This window comes from Rhinatrema bivittatum, chromosome 2, assembly GCF_901001135.1.
Source record: "Rhinatrema bivittatum chromosome 2, aRhiBiv1.1, whole genome shotgun sequence".
Classification (NCBI taxonomy): Eukaryota; Metazoa; Chordata; class Amphibia; order Gymnophiona; family Rhinatrematidae; genus Rhinatrema; species Rhinatrema bivittatum.
Genome location: NC_042616.1, coordinates 529,400,456 through 529,417,994, shown reverse-complemented (window position 1 = coordinate 529,417,994; position 17,539 = coordinate 529,400,456). Strand labels below are relative to the sequence as shown.

The window sequence follows — 17,539 nt, the reverse complement described above, 5'->3', positions numbered from 1 at the left end:
AAGACCTCTATCATATCTCCCCTCAGCCTTCTCTTCTCCAAGCTGAACAGCCCTATCCTCTTTAGTCTTTCCTCATAGGGGAGCTGTTCTATTCCCTTTATCATTTTGGTTGCCCTTCTCTGTACCTTCTCCATCACAACTATATCTTTTTTTGAGATGTGACCAGAATTGTACACAGTATTCAAGGTGCGGTCTCACTATGGAGCGATATAGAGGCATTATGAGATTTTCCATTTTATTAACCATTCTCTTCCTAATAATTCCTAACATTCTGTTTGATTTTTTGACTGCTGCAGCACACTGAGCTGACTATTTTAAGGTATTATCCACTAAGATGCCTAGATCTTTTTCCTGGATGGTAGCTCCTAATATGGAACCTAACATCTAACATCGTTTAACTACAGCAAGGATGATTTTTCCCTATATGCAACACCTTGCACTTGGCCACATTAAATTTCATCTGCCATTTGGATGCCCAATCTTCCAGTCTTGCAAGGTCCTCCTGTAATGTATCACAGTCTGCTTGTGATTTAATTACTCTGAATAATTTTGTGTCATCCGCAAATTTGATAACCTCACTCATCGTAATCCTTTCCAGATCATATATATATATATATATATATATATATATATATATATATATATATATATATATATATATATATATATATATATATATATATATATATATATATCCAAGTACAGATCCCTGAGGCACTCCAGTGTTTCCCACTGTTTGGTTTATTTGGTCTTATGGTTTTATTCTTGTTTGTTGTGTTTGTGTGGTGTAATTTTTTTAATGTTTGGTTGATTTTAGGTTTAATGTTTACCATGACAATGTATTTTTAAGTAATGTTGGTTTTATATCTCATTATAGACTGTGCTCCACTAAGAGTGATCTTGTGATTAAAGGGGCAGTATATATATATATTTTTTCAATTTTGCAGATTAGAGGCATTTGTGTGTATAAGGCATCTTTATAACTGAGGTAAAGCATGCTTTTTAAAGCTGTTCAGATCTAGAGAGCTAGAACAGGGAAGAGGAACAGAGTCCCAAATGGTGAATGGAAGCACTTTAATTCAGTTGTTTGGAAGTCTGTGGAGTAATCATAAGCACATTATAGAGTTCTCAATTTTTTATTATGTCAAACTTTTTTTCTTTATATTTGAAGAAATATCATAAACTACTCTTGTAAAGGTAACTGCTCCTATAAATGTTAAAATTAAGTGTTGCAGAGTTTAAAAAAAAAAAAAAAAAAAGTATGGCACTGTGAGACTTGGCCACTCTTTCAAATCATAAAGCTATTTGGCTTATGGTATTGGCATGTCTTTTCCTATTTTTTTGTTTTTTCTTCCTGTAACTTTTTTTTTTTTTGTTTGTTTGTGCTGCCTGTTATTCAATGGAAATAAGACACAGATACACAGTACTGAATATATATGTATGTATGCATTCTGATAAGAGTAGTTATAGTAAATGCAATATATGCAAAGGTAATATTCTGATAAGCGTACTTATGGTTATATAGGGCCACTTATGAGACTAGCCCAAAGAGAGAAACAAAACAGAAAATATTTATAAGGGTACATATTTTCGCAGATTGCTTTGCAAGTGATCAGGTGAGTTTCAATCTCCTGTTCAGCCCCTTCGAACAGGTATGGCAACTCCGAGGATTTCCGCTGAGAGAAAGGCGTAGGCTCTCTTCTGAGTTTTGAGGATTCAGTGTTGGAGGCCAGATCAGTTCAGTCTCAATCTTTTCCAAAGCACTGTTGGAATTCATCCACCTTTTATAATTTTTCAGACAGAATCTTCCTAGCACATATGCTCTTTAATTTTCTTTGTTCTTTGCCTCTCAGCCACCATCCCATAATACTAAAATAGTGACATATTATGAGTCCTATATGTCCTTGAAAGTAGGTTGGTTTCTTATTGCTAAACTAAAATGTTCCTCTGGCTTGTCTAAATGAAAGCAAATTCTTGTAAAAATAATTACTTTGTTCAAGTTAAAATATTTTACCTTACAGCTTCAAGCTAGAATATTTTCTTTCAGCTTAACTAAGCAGCTTCATATACCTAGCTGTAATATATTTCAAAGCAATCCAGTTTCTCCCAGGACAAGCAGGATGGTAGTCCTCACAGATGGGTGACATCATCAGATGGAGCCCTGTCACAGAACACTTTTGTCAAAATTTCTAGAACGTTGACTGGCACACTGAGTATGCCAGGCCACACGGGGACCCCTTCAGTCTCTCTTTTGCCGTGCAGTGATTGCCTTGTGGTTACTGGAGCTCTGTGAGAGGTTTTCCTCACATGGAATACTTTGAAGTTTTCCCCCGTTGCACATCGACTTCGCCGACGTCCGGTAAGTCAGTTTCGTGGTTTTGCAGTTGGTTCCTGGCTGTTTACCTTTCGGTTACCGGTCACCAACCGCACACCGCCTCTTTTTGTCATAACGACCGGTTTTCGGAAGTGCCCAGAGTGTCTGCGGATGATGTCCATAACGTGCCCACACAATGTTTGTGTCCTGTGTCTCGGGTCTTCCCATGACGTCCGTCGATGCCCAAGCTGTGCTCAGATGACCCCCAAAGGCCGACGTGCCCGCCTGGAGAAGATGGAGCACTTGTTTGTATCCGAGCAATCTGCTCCATCGACTCCGGTGCTGGGTGCATCACGTCGTGGGGATCACTCTGACTCGGGACCTTCCCCATCGAAGCCCCGCCGAGAAGACCAAAGAGCGGGAGACTGCCCCTCACTGGCATAGACTCATTTGAAGACTTCCGCATCGTTGTCCTCGGCGCCAGAGAAGGACCGGGCTGAGCACTGGAAAACATAGACACTGGCACTGATCATCACCGGCCGGTGCTGGCATCGACCTTGACTGAGCCCCCTCTGAAGAGGCCCAAGGGAGAGGAGACCCCATCCTCCTCTGGACCTGGGAGCCCAGGGTGTTCCCCACCGATACCGGTGCTGGGCACCGAGCCTCCACGGACCCCTGTGAATGCTCCAGTGACACCCAGCCTGCCTCCTACTCCAGGGTCTGTTTCATCCGTACCCTTGTTTCAAGAGGAGCTGGATCGCATGGTCTAGCAGGCAGTGCTCTATGCCTTTTGGGGCCTTCAACTGCCACCACCGCCAGCACCCTCCATGCTGGCACCTCTCCTGGAAAAGCTGGTCGTCTTACTCGGTACCTTGCCGGTGCAATCCGAACCGGCGGGCCCCTCTGTGCCCAACCAGCCTCCGGCGCTTCCTCCAGTCTCTATCCTGATCCCGGGCTCTTCAGAGGTGGAAGATGTGGCTCCACGCCAATTTCCGCAGTCGGAGCTGCTAATACTGGTGCCCGCTGTCGGGCCTCCCGGTGCCTCGGCATCCTTCGTAGGTCCTGGTGCCCTTGATGCTGGTGCCACCGCTATTAGTGCCAGCGCCCTGTGCCATGGGGTTTAGCCTCTCTCCTCGACCCAGAGGTTTTGCCGGTGAGGAAGAGGCCGCCTATGACCCATGGGGGGACGCCTCCTCTGAACTTTCCTCAGAGGCTTCAGAGGACCTTCTTTCAGAGCCAGTTGGCATTGTTTTGGATTTCCCCTTTTTCTTTCAGGGCAGTTTGTAACTAAGAATTCACCACTTCTGAGGACTACTTTCTTCCGTGTCCTCAGGAAAAGTAGAGTTGTTTACCCGTATTATATCGAGGAAGAGCGCTCCGTGTGATCTACTTGACATTTCTGCAAAGCTTTTGATATAGTCCTGTATAGGAGGCTTGTGAATAAAATGAGAAGCTTGGGAGAGAATGCCAAGGTGGCGGTGTGGATTACAAACTGGTTAAATAGGAGACAGCGTGTAATGGTAAATGGAACGTACTCTGAAGAAAGAACCATGTTAAGCAGAGAGCTACAGGGATCTGTTTTGGAACCAGTTCTGTTCAGTATCTTTGAGTGATATTGTGCAAGGGGTAGAAGGTAAATTGTGCGATTGATACTAAGATTTGCAACAAAGTGGACTTGCCTGAAGGAGTAGAAAGATTGAAGTGATTTAAGAAAGCTTGAAGAATGGTTGAAGATTTGGCAGCTGGGAATCAATGCCAAGAAGTGCATAGTCATGCATCTGGGATGTAGAAAGCCGAAACAGCTTTAATATGATGGGAGTGAAACACTGTGCACAGATCAAAAGAGAGACCTTGGGGTAAGCTAAATTGCTGAGTAAATGTAAATTTAATGAATGTTATTATGGTGCTTATATTATTTTAATGGTTTTTTTTATTTTTGTTGGTTCGATCTTTTTTTATTATGAATGTATGTTAAACCGCATAGAATTTTGGATATGCAGGATATAAGTATTTTAAATAAATAAATAGTATCTGGTGATCTGAAGTCAGCAAAGCAATGTGAGAAGGCAATAGCTAAAGCCAGGAGAATGCTGAGCTGCATAGAGAGAGGAATAACCAGAGGAAGAGGGAGGTGATATCCCTGTATATGTCCTTGGTGAAGCCTTACCTGGAGTACTGTGTTCAGTTCTGGAGACCATATCTCAAAAAGGATAGAGACAGGATGGAGGTGGTCCAGTGAAGAGTGGCCAAAATGGTTTGGCATTTGTATTAGAAGACTTATGAGGAGAGGCTGAAGAATCAAAATATGTATATGCTGAAAGAGAGAGGAGGTGCAGGGGGAGATATGATACAAACCTTCAGATACCTGAAAGGTTTTAATGATGCACAAACTTTGGACCTTTTCCTTTGAAAAGGAAACAGTAGAGCTAAGGATCATGAAATGAAACTCCAGGGGGATCGACTCAGAACAAACGTTGGGAAATATTTCTTCCGGAGAAAGTGGTGAAGAAAACCATCAACGAATTCAAAGGGGCATGGAATAAACACTGTGGATCCCTAAAGGCTAGAGAACGGAAATGAAGAAGAGGGTGCATGGGGTAACCTGCATAGAGTAGCAGTTACTACCCTTAACAGAAGTTATGGGGATTACTTCCCTCAAGCATTGATGCATTTTGATGCAACTGCAACATCATCCCCTGCATCAACGGAGGGGTAGGGTTATGGAGGGGAATTGGATACAAATAGCAACCTACATGGGCCCTGACTTTTACGGGCTGGGGTACTGAAATGCAGACATAAGGGAAAAAGCACAGGATGGCTTCTATGGCTAAGTCCCAATGCAAAGAACATCAAGCAACAGTGTCTGAATTATCAAGGAGACTCCTCACCCAGTGAAAACCCCAGTAAAAATGTTGCTGTCAGTAATTTGTTATGGGTTCGACAGTTGCTTGGTTTTGATTTTAAATATTACCCTTATCATAAGGCTTGAGGGTAACTGAAAGGTGCGACATTTACTACCCTTAAGGGAAACATGGGGGTATCCTGCATGGAGCAGCAGATACTACCATAAGAAGCTTGCTGGACAGACTGGATGGACCATCTGGTCCTTTTCTGCCATCACTGTTACTTTGCATTTGTCTACATTAACCTTTGTCATTTAGATGACAAGGGTTTTCTGCCGTTCCTCTGTCTGTTGATGTTTTAACTACTGAATAATTGTCATCTACACTTTTTTGATTAGATCACTGATTGCTCCTTTTTCCAGATTATTTATGTAAATGAAAAAAAGCACTGGTCCCAATACAGATTCTTGGTGCACTCTACCTCTCTCCATTTGGGAAACTGACCATATAGTCCAACCTGCTCTTTTCTATAAATAGTTACCAACCACAGTAGTACATTGCCTCCTATCTCATCACTTTTTAATTTTCTGAGGAGTGTCTCATGATGGACTGTGTAAAATGCTGTTTGAAAATCCATCTAAACTATTTTGACTGATTTGCCCTTATCTACATATTTTTTTACACTTTCAAAATATTCTGCACAATTTCCCTTTGCTAAAATCATATTGACTCTTTTATCTTGTCTGTCCATATGTCCAGTAATCTGTTCCTAAGAATAATTTAATCTAATTTGCATGGCACTGACTTCAGGCTCACTGGTCTGTAGTCTCCTGGATCAGCACAGATTTTAATGATAGGTTACAAATTGCTAGTAATTGTTCTACAGTTTCATAGTTAAGGTGTTTTTTTTTTTTGTTTTTTTTTTAATCCTGCAGAGAATACTCTCTGGTTGTGGTGATTTGGCAGTCATTAGTTTTTCAAGTTGCTCTATTTGCTTTAGTTCCTCCAAATCAACACCTTCAAAGATTTACTGGTGTGGGTATCCCCAACATCCTTTTCAGTAAACATTGAATTATAGAATCCATTTAATTTTTCTGCTATAGCCCTATTCTCTGTTATACTTGAACTTGGTTTGTGGGCCCTTGGGTCGTGGAGAGAGCTGACTCCACCCAGAGGAGGAGCCCTGTGGGGACTCTCCACGACAGACGGGGTCTCAGCAGTGATAGACACAGGAGTCAGAGATATATTTATTATACAGCAAAGAGAAACCCGAGGAGCAGGTTTGTAAACTCAGTCCTTGAGTAGGAAGACCTGAGATGGATTCTCCGGTAGTGGTCCACAGAGTGGGATAACCCGGGAAATACTTGCTTCTTGGTAGTTCTTGTGTGTGGTAGCTCCGGTAGTGGTCCGCAGCATGGGGTAGGCTGGAGATAGATGTTGGTAGCAGGCACAAGTCAGCGTGGATCCGGTAGTGGTCCGCAGAGCGGGGTAACCGGAGGATCCGCACAGCAAGAGAAGAAGCAGAGTTGTAGATCAGGTCTAGTACTCACTCAGTAGTGTTGCAGTAGAGATATCGTGGTAGCAGCAGCCGAGACCCGGATCAGGAACACTGAAGGGTTGTCTGTAGAAGCAGCGAGAGGCACTCACCAAGCCGATGAAGGTGAGACTCGCAGAGAAGGCTCTCTGAGGAGCGGATAGCCCTGAGTGCAGCAAGGCCCCCGAGGAGCGGGTACCTGAGTCACTCAGTCTGGAACGCAGGAACAGCGAGGCGAAGTGTCTCAGAGAAAAGGAATTGAGCAAGATGGAATTCTTGCTAACTTGTTGGTAGGAAGGTCCGGTAGGCTTAAGTACACGTAGGCAGTGACGTCATGCAGAGGGGATGCCCCCAAGGTTCCCGCCATGATGTGGATAAGACTGAGGCAGGCGCGCGCGTGTGCCCTAAGTTACACCAGATTCAAGATGGCGACTGGGATCGCCCACGCCGTCCCGGGAATTGCCAGGGAGGTCGGCATGCAGAGGCAGTGGTGGCCATCTTTGCCAGAATTGGAGCTACAGTGCAAAATGAGGTGAGCAGCAAAGGTCGCAGCCGTCTGCGACCAGGCGCAACATTCTCCTTGAGCATCCTTTTTATCAACTGTCATCTAGTGGTTCAACTGACTCCCTCAAAGCTTCTTACTTGAGAAAGCTTTCATTATTAGTTTTTGCCTCCATGGAAGAATTCTTCTCAAATTCTCATGTATCCTGTCTTAGTAATGTTTAACTTTTTTTTAACTTGGCAGTGCTTATGTTCTCTCCTATTCATATCTGCATCTGCCTTTTGATTTGTAGAAAATTCCTTTTGTCTTTAATTGCCTCTTTAATCTCACCATTTAGCTATGCTGGCAATTGTGTGGTGGTCTTCGACCTTTTCTAATGAGTGTACTACATTTTATCTGAGTTTCTAATATAATTTTAAGCAATTTCCATACCTCATGCACACCTTTAACCCTTGCAACTGCTTCCTTTGTAATTATTTTTTCCTAATGTCCTCATTTTATTATGGTATTCCATTTTAAAGTTAAATTCTACTTCAGTAGTTCTTCTTGACATTCTCCCTCCATTGATTGCCAAATTTGATTGTAGTATGATGTCTATTGCCAAGCGACACTACCACCTTTCCACTGAAAACTAAATCCAAAGTAAGTCTTCCTCTGGTCAGTTCCATGACGCAGTCATTAATGACATCTAGGTACTTTACCTCCATTGCTTGTCCTGATGAGACATTTACACAATATTTGGGCAATTGAAATCCCCAATTTTTTGCATTACCAGTTTTATTAGCTTGTCCAATCATTGTTGCCATTTCAGTCTTTCTTCAACCTTGGCAGGCTAGTGGTAGCATACACCCACAGTTACCGTATAGTCTTCCCTGTCACACATGGAATTTCTTTCCATATAAGATTCAAGTATAGTTTTTTTTTGTGCAGAAATATTCTGCTTGACTGCCATCCTTAACACAGTGCTGCCATTCCACCAATTTAGTTTGCCCTATCACTTCAGCCAATTTGCACCCTGGAATTAGTGTCCCTTTCTTTATCCTCTTTCCGCCAGGTCTTTCTTGTCTATATCTTCATTTTGTGCAGTACATTCAAGCCATGCAATTTTATTTTTAGACTTGTGGTATTCGTATGAAGACAACTAAATGTATGCTTTACACTTCTGTTCACAGCTCCTTATTGGCAGTTGATACAGGTAATTTGGGATCACTTTGTCTACTGTATGTTTAAATCCACTTCAGCTATCTCAACCTTTAATACAACCTCTCTGTCAGTATATCCTAAGTTCCCTATTTTGACAATGTGCTTAGAAGATACCTCTCTCTGAACCATGTGCTCAAGAATAAGCTCTGCTTTCCCCCACAATCTAGTTTAAAAGCTGCTATCTTTCCTTTTTGAAACGTAGCAGCCGGATTCTGCTTTGGTTAAGGTAGAGCCCATCCTATCTGAATAGGTGCGCTCTTCCTCAAAATGTTTCTCGGTTTCTAACAAATCTAAAACCTGTTTCCCTGCTTCATCTAATCTCATACATTGAGACTCCAGTACTCAACTATACCTTTGGGTCCTGTTCTTGAAATTTGGACTATTTCTGAGACTTCTGCCTTGGAGGTTATGACTTTAAATTTTCTGCCTAAAATCTTAAATTTGGTTTCTGGAACCTCCCTCCTACATTTTCATAGGTTGTTCATACACACTTGTAACATGACAGCTGGCTCTTCCCCAGCACATTCTAAAATCCTATCTACGCAACGTGTAAGGTCTGCTATTTTTGTACTAGGCAAGCAAGTTACCAAGCAGTCCTCATGTCTACCAGTCAATGAGCAATCATCCCTAATGATCAAATCGCCAACTCCAACGGCAGTCCTAGGCCTTCCCTTCTGGGCATACTCTCCTGGAAAGATATTCTTGGTGTGAAAGGATAATGCATCACCTTGAGGGCAGGTCCTAACTTTCTGCCACACCAAGGTAGTGACCTCCTTCCAAGTGACCTTGTTTCTTGAAAGTAGGACAGGTGCTGTCGGACTGAAGGTAGGACTGCTCTACGCTGTTCCAGAAGGTCTCTTCTATATACATTTGACTCAGCTCCTCCATGTCTTCCACTATAGCCTCCAGAGATCAGATTCATTCTTGAAGAGCATGGAGCTTTTCTTTGCATTGAGGCGCACTGTGTAAAAGACTAGTTGCACTGGGTGACATCATCGGATGGAGGATGGCACAGAACTTGGATCTCAAAGATTCTGGAGTTTTCAGCATGCCCCACTGAGCATGTGCAGCTGTAGTCATCAAAGTTCCATACTGGGCTTCATCCACTGATGTCACCCATATATGAGGACTAACATCCTGCTGTCCTAAGAGAACACCTGTTGTAGGTAAGCAATTCTGCTGTATTTGAAACTATGACTGGCGAAGGGGGAGATGGGGGTGGGGAAATCAAATGTTTCTGATTACTTTTCCAGGAAAAATTTTACATCGTCCCACAGCAAAACAATTAAATTAAATTGTAAGCTCTTTAAATACAAACACAATTCAGCCCACAAGCTATTTTCCTTAGTATACTCCACTTACACACACAGAATTAATTCAACCCACAATGTTTTTCATCTGGAAAGTGGACTTCCTCATTGCCATCATTTCAGAATGAAGAGTAAAAGAATTACAGGACTTTTCTTTTATTTGCCCTACTTTTTAGTTTTTTTCACAAGAGTTTTTCTGTGCTCTCACAAATTATTTTTCAAAGATAGGGCAGTGTTTTCCAACCTTTTCACACCCAAGGCACACCTACATTAACAAAAATGTTGTGTGGCACACAGACTGCCATGGAACAGGAAAAGCAGTGAATGCCCCATCTGTCTCTTGCCCACATTTTAAAACAAAGGGAGAAATGGGGTGATGACACACATGAACCAGTCAAGATGCAACAGCGTGGTATGGACATGGGGACTCAGTTATTTACCTTGACTGCTGTGTGTAGCTGCCAGAGTTGCTTTGCTGCTACTGTTTCCAGCAATCAAAGTGAATCACATCCAGTGCTCAGTGCATATTATCTTCCCGTCTTAGTCACCCTGGAGAGAACAGTGGCTTGAAGGACTCAGTTGGGGAAGATAAGGGAGTATTGTGCGCATTGTCCTAGCTATCCATACCCTTCATGATGCCCATTAATTATGCTGCAGCTAGGAAGATGCAGCATGTATGACTATACATGTTCTCAGAAAGGAGTTCCTAGCGGTTTAAAAGCTACCTATGGTGACTCTTGTTGCTGTGAGGTGCTGAGAACAGAGCCCAAGTGTTGGTCTGGATCTGAGAATCTGGCATTGGTGACTTCATGGCACACCTGATCAGGTCTGAAGGCACACCAGTATGCCATGGTACACTGGTTGGGAAACACTGAGGTAGAGTCTGCATGCCACATCAACCAAACTATTATGCTGCCTGCACACAAAGGGAGAGAGAGGGCGCTTGACTCCTTGGACTGTGAGAGCCCTAGTATATTACTAGAAGACTCCAGCTCACTATCAATCTTCTCAACAGTTCATGACCTTTAATCCTAATAGATTGGGAAGGCAGTTGCCAAAATAACTCCTTTGAATTGATTAGCAGACTAAATAGTGTATTGCTACTTGCTGGCTGACATACAGATAATGGACTCTATTAGGGTTCATTAAATGAGCCATGGTGATTTCAGTGGCTCATCTAAGGGCTACTTCTATTGAAGACATACACAAATCTGCTACTTGGTCATCAGTCCACATCTTCACATCCCACTACTGTCTGGACTTCATATCCTGAAGAAGCAGTACTTTTGGAGAAGCAGTTCTGCACAATGTTTACCCATTAGTCCACTCTCCACTGGATAGGGTCTGGGTTGTCTGAGGCAAGGCAATCCTCAGCTTGTGGCCTCCTCACTGATTATGGCTTATTTAATCTTGCATGTCGACAGAGAAAGAAAAGTTCCTAACCTGTAGCCAGGTTTCTCTGTAGATAGCAGGATATATCAGCCATATATTACCCACCTGCTTCCTTGCACAGTTGACTAGTCAACTAAAGCTTAAGCTCTGGAAGAGAATGAGGGGCTCATGTGGTAGCTTCCACGTGTGGGAGTGCTCTCATGTGTTTGAAGACTTTTGAATTCTGAGAACTGGGTCTGTATCAGCACCATTAGATAACATCACCCACTGGTTATAGCTGATTTACCCTGCTGTCTCTGGAAAACACCAGCTACAGGTAAGCATCTTTGTTTTCTTGGATATACAGATATTTTCCTTGGTATAGTAATATGCTGGGCTTTCATATTAACTGAATTCTTTGCTTGCAGTTGCAATAGTTCTAGCTGCAAATTAGCACAAGGAACAGATGATCTGAGGTTAATTCAAGCACTGTTCTCCTGAGTATCACTGTCTTACCTCATTTCTTCAGTATTTAGATAGGGCATTGCAATTTATGGGTCTTTGTAAAAGCAACCTCTCAACATATTAACATGTTAAAACTTTTATTTTTCATTATATAGTAAACCATTCAAAAACATCTGAAGCTTTGGAGCAATCAGCAGTGCCATCTGTGGTGGAAGAACAAAGTAATGGTTTTGGGAAACCTAAAAAGGAGCTGAATGGTGGTGGCACTGTAAAGCTTGAATCTTCTACTTGGGAATTGAATGCAAGTGATAAGGTACATGAGAGAGACTCCTTGCACAAAGCTGATCACAGTACAGAAACGGCCAGCACTAAGGATTTGACTGTTACAGATTTGCAAACTTCTTCAGAGCAAGATATTAGGATAGTAACAGACAAGCTGCCTACCAAAGATGCGGTAGCCAATGATTTGGATTTTGACTTGTCTAGTGATAGTGACACTGAACCAGATGCTAAAAAGTCCTCTTCCTCCTCTTCTGCTTCAGATAGTGAAAATGAAGAAAAGAGAAGTTGGAAAAAACCAAAGGCAGTGGTTCAACAAGCTACTCAGCTGCAAGATTGTGTTGACATCAGTGAAGATAAAAATCAGAGGGAGAACAGTTCTGGGGAAGATTCATCAACAATCAGTATAAAACTTCTTGACAAGCAAGCAGCTGACCTTGGTGTTCAGGAGGAAAGTGAACAGGATGGCCTTTGTGATCTAGGGAATGGATGTACTGATAAGAAGGAAGCAGAGACAGAGTCTCAAAATAGCGAGCAGTCTGGTATTACAGTGGGTGAATCTTTAGACCAGAGCATGGAGGAGGAGGAGGAGGAAGAAGATACAGATGAAGATGACCACTTGATATATCTTGAGGAGATCCTTGTTCGGGTACACACGGATTACTTTAGCAAGTATGATAAGTATCTGAAAAAAGAGATCCAAGAAATTCCAGATATCCGTAAAATTGTACCAGAACTGAAAAGGAAAGTGCTGGCAGATGCCATCATAGCCTTCAGTGGACTCCATCCTACAAATTTCCCTGTAGAACGAACAAGAGAACATTATCATGCAAGAGCACTTGGAGCTAGGATAAGCAAGAACCTCATCTTGAACGCTGATGATCCTGACAGAGTAACCCATCTTATTGCAGCAAGGGCAGGTCAGTGCAAGAATTTTATGCCTTACATAGATTCCTGTGGCAAATCACTCCTTGTACTTTTGGTCAGAGTGTTCACTTAGTTTTTCACAGGTCCATGTAGGAAAGTCAAAAAGCTACACACAATGTCTATTAAAACTGGTTTAGTTATCTCTTGCCCAGCAGTTCCCTCCTCCGCTTTTGGGCTTCCAGCTTCATTGCTCCTGTATAAGTCCTTGCTGAAACCTCATTTGGAATATTGTATACACTTCTGGAGACCGCACTTTCAAAAGGATATAAACTGGTTGGAGTCGGTCCAGAAGGTAGCTACTAAAATGATCAGTGGTCTTTGTTATAAAGTATATGGGGACAGACTTAAAGATTTAAACATTTATACCCAAGAGGAAAGTCAGGATAAGGGAAATATGATAGACATTTAAATACTTCCAGATTTCCATGCAGAGGTGGCAGGCCTTTTTCAAAGAAAAGGAGGCTCTAGTATAAGAGATCATGGGATGAGGGTAATTGGGTAGTCAGAAATCTTAGAAAATACAGAGAGGGTAGTGGATGCATGGAACAGTATCCCCATGGAGGTGGTAGAGCCAGAATAATATCTGAATTCAAGATAGCATGGGATAAACACAAGATTACTGAAGGGAGTGGTAAGGATTTCAAAATTGAATAGTTCATGAATGGGTAGATTAGTTAAGCTGTGTAATGGTCTTTTTCTGCTGTCATGTTTCATTGAAATTAGCCTCTACTAGACTGTGAGTCATTTGCAGCTACTTAGTGTTTTCCCCCATTTTAAATATTCTGCCCCCTCCCATCTAGTCCAGCTATTGCTGTGACCATCTTTGGCTAGGGGCCACAACTCATTGGTATTTCTAGAACCCAGAACGTATATGCCCTGAGCCTGGCCACCAAATGTCAGTCATCGTGCTCTAAAAGAGGTAACTTTTCTCCAGGGGCCGAGAGCACTGTCTTTGCAACATCTCAACTGTCTGAGGAGTTAAAGCTGGGATCAGGAATCAAACCTGTATCTTTTGTAAGACAGTATACAGCACTGCTGCTTAACTACTGAACTGGGCCAGTTGGCTTTCTTTAAAGTTAGCATGGGCCCTAAATAAGAAAATCTTTTGCCTTATGGTTCCATGAGCGTGGACAATTTTAGGGCCTTTCCCTAAACAAAATACTATATTTGTTTTCAGCAGAACCTCACCTATAGTTTTCCAGCCTAGAGTGCAAACCTCATTCTTTCTTGATTTCAGACCATTCTTGTATCTCTTTACTATGTGGTAGCACAGAAGTCTAATAGTTTTTATTGATTCTGGAGAAAACTGTTTTTTTTTTGTAGATTGAAGCAACATATGAACAACATTCATTTCATGTGAGAGGATTATGAGAATCCTACAACTTTCCTTTTCACCTAACTCCTTATTTGATTGTCATGTGGACACTGGTGTGCATGGTTGGTTTTCTTTGAGTGAGGCAGCAGGGAGTTTTTTTTTCTTTCTGTTTTTCCTTTTGCAAACTGGTGCAACTTCTCTTGTCAGAAGAATGGCACTGCTGAGAAGGGGGTCATGATAAACATTTATAAAATCCTGAGTTGGGTGGAGCAGGTAAATAAAGAATGGTTATTTACCCTTTCAGATAATATTAAAGCAAAGGGACATTCCATGAAACTAACAACCAGCAGGTTAAAAACATTGTTGAAAGTACTTATTTACTCTGCACACAATCGAGTTGTGGATGCTGTTGCCAGAGGGACATGGTCAAGGCGGTTAGCATAGCAGGGTTTCGGAGGTGTGGGTAAATTCCTGGAGCAATGGATTTACTTTATGGGATCTGATGAGTAGTTGCGACCTGGACTGGCCACTTTTGGAAACAGGATGCCGGGCACGATGGACCTCGGTCTGACCCAGCATGGTGTTTATGTTCTTAGAGATAAGAGAGAATGCAAGTCTCTTACATGTGACCGCCTTTTTGTCTCATGCAATATACATGACTGCTGTTGAAAAGAAGTGGAGCAGGGGATGCAATGTAGTTGCTAGAATGATGGATTTATATGCCTTGGCAATTCAAATGAGTGGGAAAGGCAACTAGCAGAAGGAGGGAGACTCTTGAGAGAGAATGGAGGAAGGATTGAGACAAGAAACAAGCTTAAGAACTCACCGAGCTGGGAAGATGGAGGGTTTCAGTTTAAGTATAGCCAACATAAACAGAAATCCACTAGTAATGTTTTTGCTATTATATATAACAAACATCTTACAGAAGGGTGCATCTACATATGCAGTGTGTTAGTTCTTGTAGCCTTCAGTCATTTTATTCTTTGTCCTATATTAAGGCCTTATTTTTTAATTCTAGATTAGGGAATGATATAATTTATACTGTCATGGCTTTAGCATTTTATCTGAAAAACTGGAACAATTGTGACTTAATACAAATACAATTCCAGAAAAGAAGTCACATATGTAACACAGTTCATTGGTTTACCCTCATAGATGGGCTAATGTACACTTCCGCTGAACTAATGAACTGTGTTACATATGTGACTTCTTTTCTGGAAATGGCTTTAGCATTGGCATAGTCTGAAAATGTTATTTATCATGGAGACATGGCATGATTCTTTGAGTCCTATTTTGATTTGCTCTCTGGGTTTCCTGGTGCACAGTTGCGGGAGGACAGAAAAGAAAAAGGGGGTATAGCTGTGGTATATCATGATTCATGCTGCTAAGGTATGTCACCTTGAGACAGTCCATAAGGTAGTGAGATCTTATAGCCTGTTTTATAAAGCTCTCTTAATGTTTTCTTCTTTGTTTTGTGTTGCTACTACTTTTTTTTTGATGTCTGCTCTGGTACCAAGTATTGATATTGGAGGATTTTGATCTGTACTGGGATTATAAATGTTTGGATAACATTTTTTAATTTTTAAGATGCAGTGTGCTGTCCTTGGTTTGGTTCAATTTGTGGTTGGCCTTACTCATGAGAACAGCCACATCTTAAACATTCTTTTTTTCTAATTTCCTCTTAAATGGGTGTATATTAGACAGTGTTCCCACTCTCCTGGATTGAACAGTTTTAGGGTATTATTTCCCTTGAACTTCCAATTAGTTTTATCTCATAATACTTTTTTCAGGAAAGTTCATTGGCTACATCACTTAAATCCTTCTTAGTTTTTAAATTCTTTAAACATTTTGTCTTAAACAGGAGAACTTCATCATATAATTTCTGGCCTCCAAGTGGAATAATGAAATGACGCGTTTTGGATCTGTTAGCCTTTGAAAAAAATGTTGTTTCTAGTAGCAATCAGTGGTCTTGATTTTCAGAAACTCTGTTTGCTTAAACAGGAAACCAGGAACTTACAATATGTTTGCGTTAAATCTAGGCTACATGTGGATAGCCTGTGATGTAAAAACCTGAGAAAACTGCATAATGGATAAATAGGTGAAACTAAAAAAAAAAAAAAAAGGCTTTTATTCCTTTTTGATTTCTAATTCATTAAATTTGACTAAGGATTTTCTATCACAGTCCAGTAATGTAGAAAGAAAAAAAGAATCAGAGGACATGTTGTAGCATTGGAGATGTTTCTCTTAAGGGTATTTATTTATTTATTTATTTATTTAAACACTTTTATATACCGATATTCATGTAAGAAATTACATATCACTTTGGTTTACAATAAAACAATAACTAGCATGTAAGAATGCTTTTACATTTAACAAGGAATAAATAACTTGGAGCAATGGAACAGGTATCAAAGCAACATTTAAATAGTGGGGTCTTTCATGATATCAGAGATTAGCTGGCAGAAGATCTGTGAGCATAAAGAAATAACTTAGGGTAAGGGATAAGGAACACAATAGGAAATATCATCTGCAAGGTTGGGGTGCTGATCAAAGCGCTAGACTGTTGGTATGAAGGTACCATCCTCTAGCCTTTTAGGGATCCACAGTGTTTATCCTATGCCCGTTTGTCTTCACAGTTTGTCTTCACCACTTCCTCTGGAAGGTCATTCCAGGCATCCACCACCCTCTCCGCCTTTCTAGCAGCGGGTGCAGTAGAGTCGGTCCCTTGCCCCCAGCAGGGCTGGAGAGTTCTATTCGAGGTATTTCCTAATTCCGAAAAGGAACAGTGGCTTGCACCTCATCCTTGACCACAGGGTGATGAACAAGTTTCTCTCAAGAAAAAAATTCAAGATGGTCTCTCTGAATACACTGATCCCCCCCCTCCTCAAAAGAGGAGACTGGCTTTGCACCCTTGATCTCAAGGGAGCACAGAAAGTACCTCCGCTTCGTGGTGGGGAAAGCTCACTATCAGTACAGGATGCTGCCTTTTGGGTTGGCCTCAGCCCCCCACGTATTCACCAAATGCCTGGCGGTGGTGGCTGCATACCTTGGGCGTTGGGCAGTGCATGTCTTCCAGTACCTAGACAACTAGTTAGTCAAGAGCGTTTCCCGCTCAGGGCCACTGAGTGCTTTAGCTCTGAGGATTCTTCAAGCCTTGGGGTTCGTGATCAACTACCCAAAGTCTCACCTCTGCCTGTCTCTTCAGCTGGACTTCATAGGAGCCAGACTAGACACTGTGCAGGCAAAAGCATTTTTGCCCTGTGATCAGGCTCTGGCCCTCGCCTCTCTGGCGACCTTCGTCCGCAGCAGCTGGCAAGTGACTGCCCGCCTCCTGCTCCATGTGTTGGGACACAGCGGCTTCTGTCTACGTCACCCCTCTCGTCCGTGGAGGGCTCAATGGACCGCAGTTGTTGCTGTGCCTGCTGGCAACTTCAGAGAGGCAAGTACAAACTTTATGTGCTAAGCTACGGGTACAG

General features: G+C 42.0%; 1 protein-coding gene across 8 annotated transcripts in view; it reads left to right on the top strand.

The window, feature by feature from the left end:
• The window catches only part of CTDP1 (CTD phosphatase subunit 1), a 531,182-nt gene that overhangs the window by 162,024 nt on the left and 351,619 nt on the right, over window positions 1-17,539 (top strand). For all 8 annotated transcript variants that reach the window (XM_029590827.1, XM_029590822.1, XM_029590828.1 and 5 more), the window contains one exon: window positions 11,698-12,741. In XM_029590827.1, coding sequence (XP_029446687.1) covers window positions 11,698-12,741 — 1,044 coding nt within the window. The remainder of the gene's footprint in view (window positions 1-11,697; window positions 12,742-17,539) is intronic.